At 40.6% G+C, this 16,903-nt stretch overlaps 1 protein-coding gene across 2 annotated transcripts in view; it reads left to right on the forward strand.

Moving 5' to 3' along the window:
• allc (allantoicase) overlaps window positions 1–16,903 on the forward strand; it is a 28,541-nt gene that overhangs the window by 6,343 nt on the left and 5,295 nt on the right. For both annotated transcript variants that reach the window (XM_048531817.2, XM_048531815.2), the window contains exons 4-11: window positions 1,255–1,342; window positions 5,513–5,638; window positions 6,708–6,787; window positions 9,624–9,756; window positions 10,043–10,198; window positions 10,772–10,845; window positions 12,454–12,562; window positions 15,824–15,951. In XM_048531817.2, coding sequence (XP_048387774.1) covers window positions 1,255–1,342; window positions 5,513–5,638; window positions 6,708–6,787; window positions 9,624–9,756; window positions 10,043–10,198; window positions 10,772–10,845; window positions 12,454–12,562; window positions 15,824–15,951 — 894 coding nt within the window. The remainder of the gene's footprint in view (window positions 1–1,254; window positions 1,343–5,512; window positions 5,639–6,707; window positions 6,788–9,623; window positions 9,757–10,042; window positions 10,199–10,771; window positions 10,846–12,453; window positions 12,563–15,823; window positions 15,952–16,903) is intronic.

Raw genomic sequence — 16,903 nt, forward strand, 5'->3', positions numbered from 1 at the left:
TTCTTAAATAATGATGCTTTATTGCATGTGTGTTTTGCTGCAGATAACTTTTAGGCAAAATGTGCCATTTGAAAATAAGTAGCATGTTATAAAAAAAAGGGTATGGCTTAAACTTTTTAAGACTCTTGAATCAGATTTGTGACCAATGAGCCCCAAGAGAATTTTCCGTACAATGGTCTGTTAGAAATACCTTCTTACTACTTCAGTATACAGATTTCACCCATCACTTGAAGACAGAGCGAACCATAAGTCAAGGAACTTTATTTCCTGCTTTTCAATAAAAACTTCTGTTTATATAGTACCATCAATGTGGAAAATGACCCCTCGCACATTATAGGAGAGGTTGGGAGGGGAGGAAAGCTGGAAGCCAAGGAGACTTGGATCTTTGGTGGAATTAGGTTAGGAGGTTTCACAAAGTAGCATTGGGATGATTGAAGACTCTGCTACCAATAGTACTGATAATAAGGGGGATTGGGTGGGGAGGGTTTGACAACTCTGGAAAGGCGTGAGTTTTAATTTTTGTGCAGGGACCAAAGAAAGACTGTGTTATAATCTGATGGAGTGCCTTGATTCAGAGGGAACCTTCTGGCATTTATACCCACCCCACATTTAAAATTCATTTTTAAGAAACAGGCTGCCCTACTAGTGCTGACCTGCCATGCTATGTTGTTGCACTGGCCACGTAATACTGGTGTTATGTGAGCTTCTCGCAAGTTCAATTAACTCTTGATTATTTACATCTTTTGTATGGACTGCCCACCCTCCAAATTATGGGGATGATCAAAAGAGCATCTGGGAAGGGATCGTACGCTCCAGCTGAAAATACACTGCGCCCATTGAGTTCAGGCCCCGATGTAATCTCAGATAACAAAGTGTGAAGCTGGATGAACACAGCAGGCCAAGCAGCACCTTAGGAGCACAAAAGCTGACGTTTCGGGCCTAGACCCTTCACCAGAAAAAGCCCGAAGTCTAGGCTCGAAATGTCAGCTTTTGTGCTCTGAAGATGCTGCTTGGCCTGCTGTGTTTATCTAGCTCCACACTTTGTTATCTCGGATTATCCAGCATCTGCAGTTCCCATTATCCGTATGTAATCCCATCCCCATTGAGTCTAATGAAATTCATTTCGTGTGGAATCTTCCAGATGACAGGTCCATCCAATTAGTGTGGCTAGGTTTGAAATCTGATCGAAGAGAATTTCAATAATGCACTTATCCAATTTCTTTGTCTGAAATTTTAAAACCAATAATTTATTAGCGAGAAGTGCCAGAATGGAAAGCAGAAAATTTCACTAAGTTTGGAAAATGGATGGATGGCTGGGAAACCAGGAGAAAACGAATTTCAGGTAAATAAAAATCTAATCCACATATTTAGCTTTTAAGGTAATCTTATGATGTTTCTTTCAAGGATCTTAGTGAATGAAATGCCATAAAAATGACTGTTTAATTTGATATGTATCAGACAGATGACAAATCAAGGCTTGAACATGTTGTACGTTAGGATCAAAGCCCCTACCAGCCAATGAAATTATTTTGAAGCATAATCCCTGTTGTCTTGCAGGAAACACAGTCATTAATTTTGACCACAGCAAACTCCCACAGACAGCAATGTGGCATTGACCAGATAACCTTATTTAAGAAAGTGATGTTGATTGAGGAATAATTGTTGGCCACAGCAACAGGGGATAACTCCCTTACATCCCTTTGTAGTGGGGCTGTGGGATCTTTTCCATGCATCTGCTCATTTAGATAGGGCCAAGGTTTAACAGCTCATTGAAAGACAACACCTCTGGAAGGCCATGGAGCACATCCCTGATTTTCATGCTCAAGGCTCAGGAGGGATTCATGTCTCAGAAGTGGACATGTAACCAAATAAAAACCAAAAGGACTGCGGATGCTGTAAATCAGGAACAAAAACAAAGTTTCTGGAAAAGCTAAGCAGGTCTGGCAGCATTTGTGGAGGAGAAAACAGTAACTTTTTGAGTCCGGTGACCCTTCCTCAGAACATGTAACTCATGGACATGAGACCAGTTGAGTCACAGTCAACAATCCCTCTAAGCTGAGCAGTTGCACATGTGTGCAGCCACTCTGATATTCCATCCACAACGATTGGCTTTGGCCCACTGATCATTGCATTGACTACTGGTTCTGGCATTCACTGCTGTGCACAAGCCTGGAGGCCTTCACAACCAGTAAGGACATTACAGGGAGCTCAAGCGACAGCTGACACACAAACTTCTGGCAACAGCCTTGATATAAAATGTTTCCATGCCCATACTAGGAAAAACATACTACGGTACACAGGCAGTGGTAGGGCCGTGGGGAATGTTATAGAACAGAAAAAAATCTACACGTTCGTAGCTCCTTGAACTTAGAGTCACAGATAGACAGGGTGGTGAAGGAATCTTTCAGCATGCTTGCTTTCATTAGACAGAGCATTGAATATAGGATTTTGTACATCTTGTCGCAGCTGTACAACTTGTTAGTGAGGTCACATTTGGAGCACTGCATGCAGTTCTGATCACCCTATCATATTAAGGATGCTATTAAACTAAAAAAAAGTACAGAAAAAATTATTAGGATGCCACTTGGGTGAGAAGATTTGAGTTATAAGGAGAGGTTGAATGGGCTGGGACTATTTCCCTTTCCTCGATGGGGTGACCTTATATAGCTCTATAGAATCATGAGAGACATGTATAATGTAGATAGCCAACAGCTTTTCCCCATGGGAACACAGTCCAAAACTAGAGGGCATAGGTTTAAGGTGAGAGGAGAGAGATATAAAAGGGTTTAGAGGGGCAATTTTTTCCACACAGAGATGATGTGTCTGGAATAGGCTGCCAGCATGGTGGTGGAAGTGAGTACAATTTCATCATTTAGGAAACACTTACTCAGGTACATGGATGGTTTAGGCATGGACAGATGTGAACCAAATGCAGGCAAATGGGATTATCTTAATTTTGAAAATTTGGCAACATAGGCAAGTTAGGTTTGAAGAGCCTATTTTCATATTGTAGACCTCAATGACTCTATGGTGAGTTCTCTATTAAATAGATAGGAAACGGGCCACCTCATGGATCTGTTGGATACAGTTTTAGCAATTGTGGAATGGAGCCAGACAAACCAGGAAAAGTCTGTTTTTGGTAAAACAAAGGATGTAAGACAAAGCACAGCGGATGCTGGAAATCTGAAGTAAACCCAAGAATCAGAAATGAAATCCTGAAAGAAAGGCAACTGGACTCAAAACATTGATTCTGCTTTCTCTGCTCAGGTCTGTTGGGTTTCTCCAGCAATTTCTGTTTTTGCTTTAGTGTCCATCGTTAGTCCTCATTTGCATGGGCTGGCAGATCATAGCAAAGGATAGTACCCGAGACATGATGATGGACAAAAATAAACTGACTTAGAATGTGGGTGGCTGGATTAGGCTTAACTAAGTATGGTAAAACGGCGCACCAAAGCTGAATACATGAGCTCATACTTAAGAAGAGCTATATGGGTGCAGTTGGAAAATACCTGGCACTTATCAGGCATTTTTCCTGGCACAGCCCAGTAACTTGAAGAAAGGAAAAGGCACAATACTGGATAGGAGCAAAAGAGAATAAAAATTAAGAATTGCAGCAAAGACCTTTCCTGTTAGTTACACACAAGGCAAGGGGGGGTTGATGTTAATCATGCAGCAATTCATAATAACAAATTTATTAGCTGAGGTAAACTTGAGCCTGCATGATGGATTTGAAAGTTTCCAACAGGATGAATTGTCGATCTATAAAAATCTAATGTTTCAGGGTATTCAGGGTAAAAGCTGACTGAAGGGATTGAACCACATTCTTGTCCTTTAGAATGACCTGACAACCCTGAATTTGGTAAGACGAAACAAGTTTTGGTTCTCCACCATTCTTTAACCACGTCCAGGATGCTCAGAAGGCAATTTTGCAAGCCTTTCATTCTTCCACCATGAAACATAAATCACCCCAGATATGCCTCACTAACACATGCTGTAATTTTATATACTTCCTCTCCTCTGCTCCTTTATTCGCTCTGAAATTGTTGCCTCTATTGGCTTGCTCAATAGCCTTTCTTCTAGCAATCCTCATGGTTTTTCACAGCTGGATTTTCAAGATGGAAGACTACAGACTTGAATGCACCTTGTAAATGATTGATTCAGTCATTTTTTTTTAATGCCTCGATATGTGAGATTTGATGGTTGGGCCAGCATTACTTTTAACCATCCCTAATTCCATTTAGGAGGTGGTGGGGAGCTGTCATCTTGAAATTCTGCAGTTCTTGGGGTGGACGAACACCTCAGTGCTGTTAGAAAGGGTGCGCCAGAATTTTGATTCCGTGACGTTGAATGAATGGTCACACATTTGGCAGGACTATCTTGAAAAGAATGTAAAGTCTGCCTTTCCTTGGCAGAATCCCCCAATTACTTTGTTATCATTTGGAGATTAAAGAGAGACCAAATTCTTCTCTCAACTTCACATTTCCTCTCTGAGTCAATGTTTCCTCAGCTTGTTGACTCTCAGCTGCGCTGGCAAGACTGGAGCACACATGAGTTCTATTATTTCATCAATTTCCCCCCCACTTCTTTCCTTCTGCTCAGGTACTAGCCAATGTATTGAGCATGGAAATGTCCCTTGTGTTGTGAGGCACATTTACATGTCATACCTTATTGTTTTAGTGATTTTGCAACTAATTCTTCTCACAAACCACCAAGGAACACATTGTGATGAAACAAGTTCCATTCTACCAGTTCTGTGGCATAAAATTAGGGTCCAGGTTTTGGTTGTTTGTGGAGTGTACATGTAGCATTTATCTTTAAAGAAATATATTTCCACCAGAAACAAGTTTGGTATTAGTTTACAAAGTACAATTGATCTGATTAAGACAACCTTATGTTTCTTTATACTCCATTTATATTCTATTCTAGTATGAAGGAAAAGTCATCATAGTCCTACTGGACCATGGGTCTACTCTCTCGCTAAAGATTCAGATTTAATCTGAGGGTGACCATGCCTCAAAAAAGGGGAGACGTTGAAAAGGAGAGTTCTTTATGGTAACCTAAGCCAGTGTAGGAATTGAACCCACATCGCTTACATTGCAAATCAGCCGTCCAGCCAACTGACCAGAAGAGGTGGTGAAGACTGGTGCAAGTGCAACACCTAAATGGCATCTAAGAGGGTGTGTGAATAGGGAGGGTTTAGATGGATATGGGCCAAATGCCGGCAAATGGGATTGGATTATATTAGGCTATATGGTCAGCATTGACAAGATGGACTGAAAAGTCTGTTTACATGCTGTACATCTCTATTACTCTACGTCCTATTCAGGTAGTTGGACTTTGGGGTTGTCTACTTTTATCCTTGGACAATGCATGATTAGCCTTGATGCTGATTAAGCCACTAAGAGAATCCTTTAACTTGTGCTTCACATCTGATTTTGCTGCAGTTTTTTTCCCCCATCAAGTGAACTAAAACTTATTCTTCAAATGCATATTCCATATATGTACTTCATAGGTCATGACTGGTGTATTATCAAGTTGGGCGTGCCTGGAATCATACATGGATTTGATGTAGATACTTCTTACTTTACTGGCAATTATGCTCCTCGTATATCGATTGCAGCAGCAAACCTAAATGCTGGTAAGTAAGCAGCACGTCATTAGACTGTATGGCATTCAGTGGTATTCAGGTCATATCTCAATTCTGCACAAGTGCACCAGATAATTTGTCTTTACCCCTCACAAGCTTTACCCCCTTGTTAGAATTCGATAAGCGGGCTAGAACTAAGTGGGTCAGCAGATGGTTTTCTGCAGGCATCTGCATGTTGGGTTCCTTGGAGAAGATTATAGATCAACCCTGATATCTCCAATATATTTCTTAGGATTCTTCTGTCTCCCTTCAATCTTGTCGACTTGAAATGAAAAGTAATCTTGTAAGTGAAAATCATTGTGGAGATTTGTCATGCTAATGTCTTTGCTTGGTTCACTGAGATATGTCGTTAAGTAAACAAAACTTCATCCAAAACGTAATTCACTCATCTCATATCTGTAGGGCATTCCACATCACTTTATAGCCAGTCAATTCCTTTTGATACATCTTTTTCCTATGTTAAACATGGGAGACATGGCAACATGGACAATTTGGTCCAAAGGGTCTATTTCCGTGCTGTAAACCTCTATGACTCTAAATACAGCAATGTCCCAAAAAAAGCACTTATTACCAGTTAATTTGTCTTTTATGGTGGCACTGTTTCTTTGAATAGTGCTATGAAAATTTTTGCATCCACCCAGGTGATTAAATGGGGATTTGTTTAATATCTCTTCCAAATGATGGCAGCTCCGACAGTGCCCCACATTTTTTTTAATTGATCTGTCAACGTTGGTAATGTTCTCAAACAGAGTGTTAACAGATGCTCCTTTGACCCAGGCAAAAAGGTTAACATTGAACCAGTATCGTGCTGTCATTCCCACCAGAACTCTCGGGATGTCACACTCCTGCTGCTACAACATGGTCAAATCTTTTTGTTACTCCAGACTCAATCTGCAGGGTTTGCATAATCCAGAACTCCTATTCTCCTTCACTTGGTTCTTTAATTTTGCCCAGCTGCTAACTCCTCGGATTAGCTGTCGGTTGCACATTAGCTGTTATCTATGAGCATTACAATCAAGTATATTGAGCTCACATATCTTTAATACCTCCTACTGACCAGATGAAATTCCAGATCTGCCCCCAAGAGGGGAGAAAATAGGAACTGCTGCTTCGGAGAAGGAATTTGAAGCTGTCGGAAAGGTTTGTCAGTGATGAAATTTAATTTCCTTGCGGTAGATGACTAAAGGTTTTAAGTATTTCTGCTAGTTATGATAGTTAAATTTTTGCATAACCATGATGGACATTCGGGTAGATTTCTGGTACATTTGTGTTAAAGGTGCCTGGCATGTTCTGAGTGTAGATATGTAGATTGCAGGTGCAGTTTCACCTATTGTGTCTTGCATGTAGTACATAGCCATGATGAGAATGCCATATTCTCAGGCCAAATTAAGTAAACAAAAAAAAGTTTGCTGTTTAGGGATTAATAGAATGGATTTTCCTTTTATCTTGATTGACAACTTGAGTGATGGGAGTTGTTGTCAGGAATTTACAAGCAAAGGATCAAGAATTGTTCCTGAATTCCTGAATGATACTCGTATTGCACTAGATTTTAGGAGACTTAATTCATAATATGTATTCATACATCTTACTTTTATAAATTACATTGAATAAATGCTATATTGATTGTAATTGGGTTGAAAGACTATAAATTACTATTGCACCAATAGATCAGTACAGCATCAATCAGCCATTATAATAAGTGAATGTCCCTGCAATAATGTGTAAATGATATAGTAACTTCAGGCAAGGGGCAAAAATGTGATTACATTCCAACATCTAAAAGCTGCTGCATAAAGTGTGCTACTCTGCCATTAACTTTGCAACAAATCTTAGTCTCACAGTTAATATTCCTTGAATATTGTGAAGTTTCTTGATTGTTGCAGCAGACATTTAGGAAAGCACCACAAAATGTTTTGCCTTGTCTTGTCATTACAAATACGAACACTGTTTTAACTAGGCACCAAATGTTAATTATCACAGTAATATATCTGACACTGACTGTTTTTTAACCTTTTTGTCACTTTCGCCTTTGTCTCAAACATTCTGTTCTCTTTCTGTACCTCATCAAACATTTGAATTCACACACTGAACTTCTTGCTCCTTTTTAGCCCTGCTGTAGTTTATTTCCGAATCCTGCAGTCTAATTTGATTTGAGAGACATGAACAATTTCAAGTTTCCCTTTTCACTGAGGTCTCAGATGTCTTGTTTCTCTTGTTGTGCCATTAGCAGTTCATTTTGGATACAAAAAGATGTTAAAATCTAAACATGCGCAAATTCCAAGTTTTGACAGCTGCCATTAGCAACCTTTCCGCAGAAAAAAAGTAGGGCATTATTTATTTAACTTTTTGTGCACTTCTACACTATTTAATTATATGGCACTCATGTGATCAGTGACGGCAATTTACCATAAATTGTTAACTAGGCGGCAGCAAGAGCAGTCTGCCCTTAATCTTCTTCCTCAGTCCTCTGCCCAAAGGCAGGTCTGACCCATCGTGCCATAAACTCTTCAATCATGGTTTGGGCAAGGTTGCAGGTCCCAAATTTATCTCAGCTGCAAGAGGGATCAAGCTGTGTGTGTTACGGGAATTAATTTGATTCACATTTGTGGCCTAAACAAGGGAGGCAATTGAACAACTCTCAAGGACATGCTGTGGCAATGTATACTTTTACATGCGGACAGTAGCCTGGAGCCATGAATAGTGATGGCAGAGGCTCCACATTTCTTTCCATTACAAGGTTATCATGAATCTCACCTGTTTTACTGCCTGGAATAGTTTAGAATAATTTACTAGTTGATACTTAACCTGTTTGTTGATACACCTTCTTTGGATGTCAAGTTTCTGGTGTGGACTTGAAACCCATTCTCTTCCTCAGAGGCAAAGGTGCAACATAGTGTTACTACAATACTTTCTGGTGCCTTTAATACAGTTTAGAAATAATGAGCAGGGTTTTCCAAGGAGTGGTAATCTCATACACGTTGCCATTTCGCCCATTGGAAGAAGGAAGGTCTACATTTCTGGGAGGAGATTCTGCTCAGGGATCCCTCAGCAATGTGAAGGCAAGCTTCCATTCTGCCAATTCTTTAGTTGTGCAGAACTGTTAGAGGAAGGCAAACCATGCCCATTTTCAAATCTGTCAGCGGCCATAGTCCGACAGATGGAGGTTCTGACAGTTGCTCTCAAACCAACAGTACATAATGTAGTGCTGGATGAACACAGCAGGCCAAGCAGCACCAGAGGAGCAGGAAAGCTGATGCTTTTGGCCTAGGCCCTTCTTCAGAAAATAAAGTCAGCTTTCCTGCTCCTCTGATGCTGCTTGGCCTGCTGTGTTCATCCAGCTCTACACCTTGTTATCTCAGATTCTCCAGCATCTACAGTTCCTACTATCTCAGTATATAATGTAAGTGTGTTATTAGGATGCTGGGAGGGTAGTGCGCCAAATCGGTAGAGGGAGGAGAAACAGGGTGCCAAGTAAATTGTATGCCAGTTGGGAATGGTGCCAGCAGGGCTTGTGTAGGGTGCTGGGATTAGAATACCAGATGAGTAGAGAGCAAGGTGCCACATTAGTCAGGTTCGTGCTGGGTAGAGTGTTAGGGAAGTAAGGTACCAGCTGTGAGTAGAGGGCCAGGGATGGAATGCCAGGTTGGTAGGGGTAGGTTCCAGGTATGTATGATGCCAAATAAGTAGGGTGTCAAGTAAGAACTGGGTAGGAGTCGGGTTCCAACTGGGTAAGGTGTAAGGTGGCAAGGTAAGTGATGCAGTGTTTAGGGCAGAGTCTGTGGCATGTTGGGGGTAGGGAGAGGTGTAGTTGGGGGTATGTGAGGTAAGCATATGTTCTGTTGAAAAATTACTTGGCAGTTTTGATTTTTATTTTAGAATGTTTTACTATAAACTGGTAGACTGTTCTTAAAATAAAATTATAAACAATAAAAGAAAGTTTTCAACTTTCTCTTGTTTACTATACCTTCCATGATAGTTGCAGTCGGAGTTCTGGACTGAATTGGTTCCAATGACAATCCTGCAACCAGGCTATGTTGATATTTGCCATAATTATTTTACTGCTCAGCAACTGGACCGATGGACTCACATCAGGCTGAACATGTACCCAGGTAATCATTCAATGGCTGTTCCTTAAATATGAAGGAACTAAGGAGAAGCAAGGTGCTCCTTAGTGTGAACATCACTGAGATTGAAATGAGACTTTTCAAGGAAGGAGAATGATGATAATTTTCCTTGGCTCACAATTTTCCATTCACAGCTTCTAAACTAAAACTGATAAAAGAGCTACATAGAAATAACGCAATACAGCAATGGCTGCACCATAAGCAACAATCTTTTTTACATATCGGACCAAGCACATTGAGATATTTAATGCTCCTTATTTCCTTTCTTCAGATGGTGGAATTGCACGACTCAGAGTTTATGGCACAGGCCACAGAGATTGGCCATCAGTTTCACCAAAGCAAGAAATAGATCTGGTTGCAATGCCCAATGGAGGTGTATGCTTGGGATACAGTGATGCTCATTTTGGACACCCTAAGAACATAATTGGTAATTCATTGCAATGCATTTACTTGCAGGTATTATCTCACATTTTGTATCGCTAAGAAACAACAATTGGCAGTCCTTGTGGCATTTGCAGGTCCAGCCTTTAACATAGCAGTTTTCTCACGATAGGAATCTTATCCCTTTTCTTTAAATATACCACTTTAAAAAGAAACTACGCAATTTTGCCTGGGAGTATTACTAGAAGAGTCAATTCTATGAGCAATAATGTTAATTCCTAAATCACAGATGCATGCATTACATATAGGTCAATTGAGATATATTTATTTGGATACATATGAAACCATATCTGCTGTGCCATGAAATATTAATTTCAAAATCACCAAAATTTTACATATTGAACACTCAGTAGTTTGTCTCACTTCTCCCAATGGTGCCAATGAGATAGATGAACCACTAATATTACAGGCTAATGCTGCTTGACAGCTTAGATTCGCCCCTTTCTTTTATCTCCCTTACCATTTTCAGTAAAGACAAATTAAGTAACGACTTCTTCTTGATTTCTCTTTTTAGTATTTTAACATTCATAACATTTTAAACTATAACCTATCCCTGAAGGCATTGGAAGATCCAGTGTAATGTCTGATGGATGGGAGACAGCCAGGAGGTTGGACAGACCAACAATTTTAAAGGTAGGCAACTTATGGTCAATTCCCTGATGTTGGTACTGATGTAACTCATTACGGGCACTTTCACCTATAGTAGATCCCAATGGCAAGACTTTAAATGGACATCACTTCTGCTCAGAAATATAGTGGCTGGTCACATGCAGTCATGTGGCAGTCAGCCTATTAGATATAGGGCGCCTAGACAATCAAAAGGTAGGGGTAGTCTGAGAGTAGCAGGCCCTGCTGTTTTCTCCTGTGTAAGAAGGTCAGGACATCACATTTGATAACATCCACTTCTTGCCCTCCAGCAGCACCAGTCTGGCAATTTGCGAGAAGTTATAAATTCTGGGTCAGCTGGCACTGACACAGCAATATTTGAAGACCAGAGCAAGTGATCTTACAGGCACTTCATTCTGGGTGCAGTGAGAGTATCACATGCCTGTGCAGCATATTGTTCTATCTCCTTACCCTGTCCCTGGTAATCCTTGAAGCAAGGCCCATTGCTCTTAACCAACTAACAATTGCCCTGGCACTTCCCCCTTAATTAAAGGGTTCAGTGCACTGAAATTTCCCTTATTACTCTTGACCCACCATCCTTTATCTCTGTCCATCCCCACTATCATCATTCATCTCCTCTGATACACTTTATTCTCAGCACATCAACGTTGACCTACCATATATAACTCTTGAACTCTCCATAGTCATGCTTACACTACTGCAGGTATTGATCTGCCCTCTACAGTCCAGCTCCCTCCCTCCACTTCTCTCAAGCCTTCATGGGGCTACCCTCCCTTGGTTAGTGATGCCCTTTTTCCTCTTTCACAGCTGCTGTACAATTTCAATGAATCAATGGGTCCTGTGCCTCTGTTCCCCAGACAAGAACAAGCCGCTCCTACTCTATCTCGACTACTAGATCCTAACTCCCCTGCTGTGCACACCTTTAACTAGTCACAAACCTGAGGGCAAGTTTCTTGTTTGTTGCATACTTAATTTGAAAGGTAGAATTTTATGTCGAAGTTATCTTTTCATGAGTTTGATTTTTTTTTAGAATCCCTATAATGTGGAACAGCCTATTCAGCCCAATGAGTCCATGCTAACCCCCTGAAGGACATGTCATTCAGGCCCATTCCCATATGCCTGCATTTCCCTTGGCTAACACACCAATCCTACACATCCCTGTACACCATGGGCAATGTAGCGTGGCCAATCCATCCGACCTGCACATCTTTGGACTGCGGGAGGAAACCAGAGCACCCAGTGGAAACTCATGCAGACACTGGGAGAATGTGCAAACTCCACACAGTCACCAGAAAGTTGAATCAAACCCGAGTCCCCGGTGCTATGAGGCAGCAGTGCTAACCACTGAGCCATCGTGCCTCGCAGGTACATTAAGAGATAGTTCCCACTGTTTGATTCGGATCCATTCTCAAATCTACCACCAACTTTCATTCTAATGTTGGAAAGCTGGCATTTTGCTTTCTCCTCAATTAAGTGCCTATGGCCATTTTATTTCCTATTCCCAGGATCCTGACACTATTTTGCCCATTTTTTGATGTACAGGTTGCTAATTTTTCTAAAAGCTCATTTCTAAACATGATTTTGACTGTTTTGCCTAATTGTTTGTTTTTCTAGGTAGATGATCAGGGTATTTTACAGGTACCTGGTTGTGAATGGGCTGTTTTTAGACTTGGTCATCCTGGCGTAATAACTCACATTGACATTGATACAAGCCACTTCAAAGGTACAGTGAAAAGTCAATAGACAATAACAGACTCTTTAATTACATAAATAGCCTGAAATTTAAATCTTTGGATAATATTGCACAAATGCCTAGCACACTTACATGATATTACCTTCCTTGTTCTTAAAATTGGGGCACTAAGCTATGGAAGAGAGTTTTAAGGATACATAAACCTCTGAGAAAAGAAATTCTCTTCATTTCTGTCTTCAATTCATTATCTTTTGTTTTGAAAGAGTGACCCCCTAGTTCTAGATTCTCACTTAATTGCCAACACCATTTCTAGATCCACCCTGTCAAGATAGCTTGCAATTATGCAGCCCCCTTCATAATCTCTCAACCTCCCCAAGTACTTCACAGTGAATAAAATGCTTTTGATATGAAGTCGTAGTGTTAATGGGGAAACAAAACAGACAATTTGAACCACAACAAGTTTTCACAAGCAGCAAAAATAACTAATAACCAGATAATAGAACTGAGGGGAATGAGAGCAGACTTTCAGGGGGCTGATGGCTTACAGCTATTCCTATGTCTTCACCTAATTTATTTTACTGTTGTTGCTTGAGGAGGAAATGTTGGCTAGGGCAATGGGAAGAACTCCCATGCACTACTTTGAAATAATATCACACAATCTGTTACAGCTGCTTGAGAGGGTAGATGGATCCTTGATGTAATGGACCTTTCACTTGAAACACTCACTCAATTCTGCACTGGAAGTGTCTTCCTGGATTTTGCCCTCATGTCTCAAAAGTGGGATTTTAGCTCACAGCGTTTTGACTTAGACAAAAAAGCCTTCTCCTGAGTTATTGTGATACTAACCAAGAGAAAAAACACACATGCTTATGGAATTTGGGAGTTAGTTTTAACCGATTTTAACTGAGTTTACATTTTCTTTTTGACGACTGTAATGTATTCAATGTAGCAGTATGTAATTTCTACCATACTTTAGAGTGTAGAAATTCTATAAGATTACATAAGATATAGAAACAGAATTCAACAGCAACCATCCTACCATACAAAAATGAAGCTGTGTGAGAACATTATTAAAATGGGCAACAACACAAGCAGGAGCATAGAGCTATGCCAAAAGGAAGAAGAATACCTCTTTCAGGTGTTCTAGGACAATGGATAGCTGAAAAACTGGGCCAGAAGATGCCTACTAAACAAACAACACCAAGAAGATACCACACACACATCATGCTACCTTACATCAGAAACGCTTCGGAACTAACCACAAGACTCCTACAACCACTGGGCATCAAAATAGCGCACAAACCATCAACTCTACGACAATTGCTCACCTGAACCAAAGATCCATTACCTACACTGGATAGGACAAGTGTCATCTACAAGATTCCCTGCAATGACTGTGACAAACACTACATTGAGCAAACAGGAAGGAAATTAACAACAAGGGTACATGAACATCAATTGGCTACAAAAAGACATGGCCAATATTCACTCATCACCATCCACATGGATAAGGAGAACCACCAATTCGATTGGGACAAGACCAGGATCCTGGGACAAGTAAAGCAGAGGCAAGCACAGGAATTCCTAGAAGCCTGGAACTCCACGAAGAAAGCCATCAATAAACACATAGAACTCGACCCCATATACACTCCATTGCAAAGGAAAACCGGAAGTGAGGTAATCCTGCTTAACAGACTCCAGAGTTTACATACCAGGTGGGAAAACATAATGGTGCTTCATCAGATTTTTATGATGTTACATAGCTGGGCAGTGAAACATCTGCAAAACAATGAATTAACTCGGCGAGCCAACCAACCACCACATCCACAACCAGAGCTATGAATCTACTCTAAACCTTAGAAACAGAATTAAGCCATTCAGCCCACCGAGTCTGCTCAGCCATTTGATCATGGCTGATATTACTCAATCCCATTCTTCTGCCTTCTCCCCACAAGCTTTGATCCCATTACTAATGAAGGTCCTACCTATTTCTGTCTTCAACACGTTTAATTATTTGGCCGCAACAGCTTTCTGTGGCAATGATTTCCACAAATTGACTAACGTCTGGCTGAAAAATAATCCTCCTCATCTCAGATCTAAAGGGTCGTCCCTTCACTCTGAGGCTGTACTCTCAGGTCCTACTCTCTCCTCCTAGTAGAAATATCTTCTCCACTTTCACACTACCCAGGCCTCTCAGTATTCCATATAAGTTTCAACGAGGTCCCTCTTATTCTTCTAATCTCCACTGAGTACAGACCCAGAGTCCCGAACTGCTCCTCATATGACAAGCCCTTAATTCCTGGGCTCATTCCACTAAATGTTTTCTGGATCTGTCCAAAGCCAACTCATCTTTCTTTGGATACAGGGCCCAAGATTGTTCACAATATTCCAGATGTGATCTGACCTGAGCCTTATACAGCCTTCGCAGTACATCTCAGTTCTTATATTCTAGCTATCCTGAAACAAATGCTAGCATTGTGTTTGTCTAACTGCCAACTGAAACTGCATGATAAGAGAACGCTGAACTTAGACTCATCAGTCCCTTTTTGCCTCAGATTTCCAAAGCCTTTCTCCATTTAGAAAATAGTGTATGCCTCTATTTTTCCTACCAACTTGCATGCCAGCAGGACACAAAGAGCCAATTTCCAGTCTTCTGCGACACTCAGGGACTCCAGAGACTCCTGAAAAATCACCAGCAATATCTCCACAAACTCCTCAGCTATCGCCTTCAAAACACGAGTGTCGTCCGTCTGGTCAGAGTGATTCAGATCTTTCAGCTTCCCCTGTATCTTCTCCTTAGTGATGGCCACTACAATCAGCTCTGCCCCCCAACTCTTTCGAAATTCTGGTACATTGCTGGTGTCTTCTACTGTGAACACTGATGCAAAGTACCTATTCAGTTCTTCCGCCATTTCTTTGTTCCCCTATGCTACTTCTCCAGCCTCCAGTGCAGAAAAGGTGGCCAAAATTATGTAAAGGTTTTGATACTGAGTTCTTGGGAGAAGTTAAAGAGATCTTTGGAGAAAAAGAGAAGGCTTGGGGAGGTGAGATTCAAAGTTGATTATCGAAATGCCCTTCAATCTGCCCTCATAAACCAGATGAAAGAGAACATGCAGTGGTATAGGGTTCAGTTCCTGTGTGTGAATTTAAACTACCTATCTCTTCTGTGAGAGTTAGAATGGCTCCTATCGTTTGCTGAAACTTTAAAGGTAACAGCCTTACCTAAGGTGAAAACAGGAGCAAAAATGTTAACATTGCACTCAAACATATTCTTCATCTTTTTGTCACCAGGTAACTTCCCTGATAGTTGCAAAATTGAAGGATGTTCCATAACTGAAGAAGAAGAGAAGGAAAAGATTGCTACAAAGTGGAAAGACTCTTGTGGTTTGAAATGGAAGTTAGTGCTGCCAGTTACTAAGGTATATGTTGAAGGAAGTTGGACTTCTACAAATTTCATCACTGGTGCCCAGTCAAGAGACTAAACAGAGTATGCTATACCCAAAATTCCTAAATATGAAGTCATGAGAAGTAGGTTCTCTGGTAACTGTTTACCAGCAAAAGAGACACTTACTGTAGCTCTGTGAATGACTAATTGAGAAGCTCTTTCAATAGAAGGGCAAGCAAAGTTATTGGGCTGAGTGACCTCCGTTTATGCTGCATGATTCTAGGAGTAACTGAGTTAACCCTAACGCTAACCTTACCATTTACCGTCTCATTACTGAAAAGTGGAAGAAAGAATTAATTTGACTACTTGCATATCTCCTAGTGTCTTATATAAGTTTGGGACCCTGAAACAGGTTGTCCAACTTCAGAAGACTCAAAGAAGAAAAAAAATCTTAAAACAAAATGTGGCCTCACAGAGCAGTTTTATTGATGGAGTTGTGTGCTATTCTGGTTTAACAATTTATAATCTGCTTGATATGAGATTTGATTGGAAATTACTTAAGTTTCTAAATAAAATATTTCTATTTTTTATGCGAGTCTCCTTGCATTAAGAAAATTTAATCATTAAACATTCCAAACTGGAGCTCCTTTTATGTGAAAACTGCTCAACACTCTTTACAAGTAGATAATATACAGTGGTTTGTATGTCTAGTTAGAAAAAGAATGTGTTTCATAAACTCATTCACTGCAGGCTCCAAAGCTTGTTAATTTTTTACATGGTGGTCTTAGCTCTCCGATGGGCATTCTTCAGGATCGTGTAATGTTTTTAATTCTCTTACCTGTTCAGAATCCCACACAGTGGGAGTAATGATTGGATTTATTCATGCGGTACATTGCAGATCTATCCCGGGAATGGGAATTACTTTCTTTTCGCACTTGTTTGTTCTGTCAGAGGGTTGCTTCAGGGGCTGTTGTGTGAAACAGCAA

This window comes from Stegostoma tigrinum, chromosome 4 (assembly GCF_030684315.1).
Source record: "Stegostoma tigrinum isolate sSteTig4 chromosome 4, sSteTig4.hap1, whole genome shotgun sequence".
NCBI lineage: Eukaryota > Metazoa > Chordata > Chondrichthyes > Orectolobiformes > Stegostomatidae > Stegostoma > Stegostoma tigrinum.